Source organism: Engystomops pustulosus, chromosome 1 (assembly GCF_040894005.1).
Source record: "Engystomops pustulosus chromosome 1, aEngPut4.maternal, whole genome shotgun sequence".
Classification (NCBI taxonomy): Eukaryota; Metazoa; Chordata; class Amphibia; order Anura; family Leptodactylidae; genus Engystomops; species Engystomops pustulosus.
The window spans coordinates 105,534,766-105,538,128 of NC_092411.1; the positions used below are offsets into that span (position 1 = coordinate 105,534,766).

General features: G+C 48.4%; 1 protein-coding gene across 1 annotated transcript; it reads right to left on the reverse strand.

The window, feature by feature from the left end:
• Positions 1–775: 775 nt before the first annotated feature.
• On the reverse strand, positions 776–2,383 carry GADD45G (growth arrest and DNA damage inducible gamma). The gene is made up of 4 exons (XM_072150777.1): positions 2,196–2,383; positions 1,980–2,081; positions 1,653–1,866; positions 776–1,541 (listed from the first exon to the last, which is right to left on the reverse strand). Exons 1-4 carry the CDS (start codon positions 2,246–2,248, stop codon positions 1,431–1,433), a joined length of 480 nt encoding a protein of 159 aa, XP_072006878.1. The 5' UTR covers positions 2,249–2,383; the 3' UTR covers positions 776–1,430.
• Positions 2,384–3,363: the final 980 nt, after the last annotated feature.

The window sequence follows — 3,363 nt, forward strand, 5'->3', positions numbered from 1 at the left end:
CTCTGTTCATACACTCTACAACTTTGTTTGTGTGGTTGTCACGGCTTTCGTTGCATTCTTGGCAGTTACACCAAGGTTTTCTGCTGGGACACAATGCTCACACAAGGTGCACAGGATTGGTTCCTGGAAATTCAGAGGCATGGACAATTTGTTGGCACCACAGGGCCTGGCGATTAGTAGCTTGGCAGTGTCAGGGGTACACGATAACCTCTGATAATCACCAATTGTATTTTGTTAGACTGCATAGAATTAAAAGTAGTCTGTTTACCCATTAACCCTGTGCAGAGCAAAGACTTCCATTTTTGCAACATAAAACCATGATCTCCTGTGGTGTTGTATGAAAGTCTCTCACTAGAGTTTTCTGCATAACCAGGAGGGGGCAGGGACTTTGTGTTGTTTCTTAGAAGAGATAGAAGGAAACCCCCTCAAAGTGACACATGGCCAGCTGCACGCTTGTAGAGCAAAATAGAAACTGGTCTCCAAAGACCTACTAGAATAATACACTCATTTGAATTGCAGAGTCTCCCTTCTGCAAGCCGTTGCGATAAGCAGCTGTTGCAGGAGGGCGAGAGGTCAAATTATCAGCCTGAATAGGAAGAATTAGGTTCCTCAGCTACAGCTTATCTAAAGAGGCAAGCCCCTTCTGTGCTGGAAGAAAGGGAACCTGAAAATGCAGACAAAAGCCTGCATATCAATGTAGACCAAAGGATTATAGGACTGTGGATATGTATTGGTGCCTAGGTGGCATTGTGATATAGCAGACTGACAAGTAAAATAAGTTTAAATGGTTTATTAAAGCACAATGACAAAGTTTTATCAAGTCAGTGACAAAGCACAGATATAATAGCAAATAGTCACATAAAATAAGAGTACCATAGGAATGTGGCACAGATAAAGTCAATGCATAAAGTTCATAGTAAGAACACTGTCTTGCCATGCAGAGACAGAGCTTCAGTCAGAGTTAGGTCCAATTTCTTCTTAAGTGTTTTTTTTTTTAAGCTTGTCAGTCCAAAAGTTCATAGTATGCTCAAAAGGTAATTCCATAAGAACACAGCATATCAAGTTGTTTCCCCATCAGCCATATTCTTGCTTGAACCATCTAATCCATAAAGCATTTCCACTTTGCAAAAGTCCTTCCAGGCTTGCAAACATGCAATATACTCCAACTCCACGGTATGACTGCTCCTTCTTTCAGTGCTATTAGGAGGCTTGCACCGGTCTGAACCATCCCTTCTGTAGATCAGTCCTTGTCAATCTTCCTCCTTACTCTTTTGCTCCACAAGAGCCAACATCTTGCCAGTCTTGGCGACATATTCCGACCTCAACCAGCGTAATCCACAGACTCGGGAACGCAGCTGGCCCAACCAGGCGCACAACACCGTGATAAGAATGCAGAAAGGTTTTCACCATTTAATGCACTAGTCACTTCTTCACTCAGGCAGGGTAATAGAGGGCACCCAGTCATTCACATTGCGGCTTTCTTCGCAGAATAGACCAAGTTTTTCCAGAGCTGGGTCTTTCCAAGCATCCTCACTGGGGTTCTGAGAAATGAGAAGGAACAGTACATGAGTACACAGCTTACAAGAAAAGGATTGAGACAGCCAAGGGCGCACTGCCAAGTCATTGCAGATAAGCAATAACAGGACACTTACCGTAATAAGGATGCAATGCAAATCTTTGGGTTCTCCAGACTCATCAGTGCTGCCCAGGATCTCGGCCAGCTTGTCAGTGTCATTCAGTCTAACGATATTGATGTCATTTTCACAGCAGAAGGCTTGGATGAGGGTAAAGTGAATCTGCAGGGCAATGTCCCCTTCATCTATCTCATCAGCAGCCAGAATGCAGAAAGTCACATTGTCTGGATCTCTAGAAGAGGGAGAAAATAGAAGGAAACGTTAGTTGTGCTGCTTGTGGGCAATGCATATACGTGTGTGCATGAGTAATGGCAGTGCTTCAATGCAAGGGAGTAGGATACTTACACATTCATGACTTTGGCAGACTCGTAGACTCCGACGGTCAGACACTGCTGTCTCTGTGCGGAGATGAGCAGCTCATGCAGGGCTTTACCGGCACTGTGCATCCTGGGCAAGACAAAGAGACATGCATTTAGATCGGGTGCCACACACAGCCTGGCAGTGCACTACCCCACTATATACAAGACACACAACACCCGCCAGCACAGAACACATATTCACCTTTCAGCGCTTTCCACTACAGCTTCCTGTCCGTGCACTTCCTCAAGAGTCATAATGGTAGAGTAAATCACAAGGGTAGAAGGCGAAGAGCCAGTAAATCCACAAGGGTTCAGTGTAAGAGCAGGGATAATCCAAGGCTCAGATGTAAGCGGCTAGAATCCTGTGCGGTGTGTGAAGAGCTCAAGCCACCGCCGCTCTATTTATCCGCTGGCTGGAGGGGGCGTGGCTTCAGGCACTCCTTCTCCCTGATTGGCTGCACGGAGGCGGCATTGTAATGCTAATAGGAGCTGCCGAGCGCCGCGGCTTGTGCCAGAAGGGCCGCACGTGGGGGAGGGGGGTGTCTGTGGTGGGCGCCCGGGGGGGATTCACAATGACTCAGAAGCGCTTGTCTTTTGTCATGCTGTTACCGGGCAGAGCGCTGGGGTCGTGAAAGAGCACTTTCTTGTGGGCAGGTTTAGGGGGCTGGGTGCACCCCAGTCAGTGTAATGCATGAGTGTGCGGAGATAATGGGGCAGATTGGGGATGGCACACGCTGCGATTAGCATCTCTATGGCGGGGGGGAGGGCTGGCGTGTGGCAGTTTGGAGACAATTGGCCCTTTCTCTCTTTGCAGGGACACTGTCCACCTGCCACCGCGGTGGGGGCCGCTCCTTAACCCTTTCCTCGCTGCAGGCAGGCACGTGCGCCCAGAGACGGCTGTGAGAGCTGCAGGAATGTGGAAAGCACCCACCGTGTCCTATCCTTCCATAACCCTGTCCAGTCCCCTGGATACATCTACCACATTGTAACCCATAAATCACCCGTGAGTGCAGCTCTACACAATGTACAGGCAGGTGCTACCACACAAAGCACTTCCCAGTAGGCTCTAAGTGCACAAAGTTTCCTGGTTTTCTCCCTTTCTGCTGCTCTAAGGTTTCCTGGTAAAGTTTATTCCCCTCTCCTCAGTCATCTGCTGGGAATAGTCACCCTGCAGCGCCCCCTGCTGACTACGGCACGGTACAGGTGACCACAGCTAACCCTGAGAGCTTCATAATAAGAGCAATTTGTCCTGAAATCCTGTGTGCAGGAAAAACAACATCTGACTGACAGACACCCCACATAACCTGCACCCGTTTCCAGGAGGCCACTCAGCACAGTGGAATGGACTTGGTGCACATCAGCACTGCACT

Coding starts and splice junctions, on each gene's coding strand:
- GADD45G (XM_072150777.1), bottom strand. CDS start 2,248: ATGACTCTTGAGGAAGTGCACGGACAGGAAGCTGTAGTGGAAAGCGCT. Junction 1,867..1,979: donor TCTGCCAAAGTCATGAATGT/GTAAGTATCCTA, acceptor TCCCTCTTCTAG/AGATCCAGACAATGTGACTT. Junction 1,542..1,652: donor TGCATTGCATCCTTATTACG/GTAAGTGTCCTG, acceptor CTCATTTCTCAG/AACCCCAGTGAGGATGCTTG.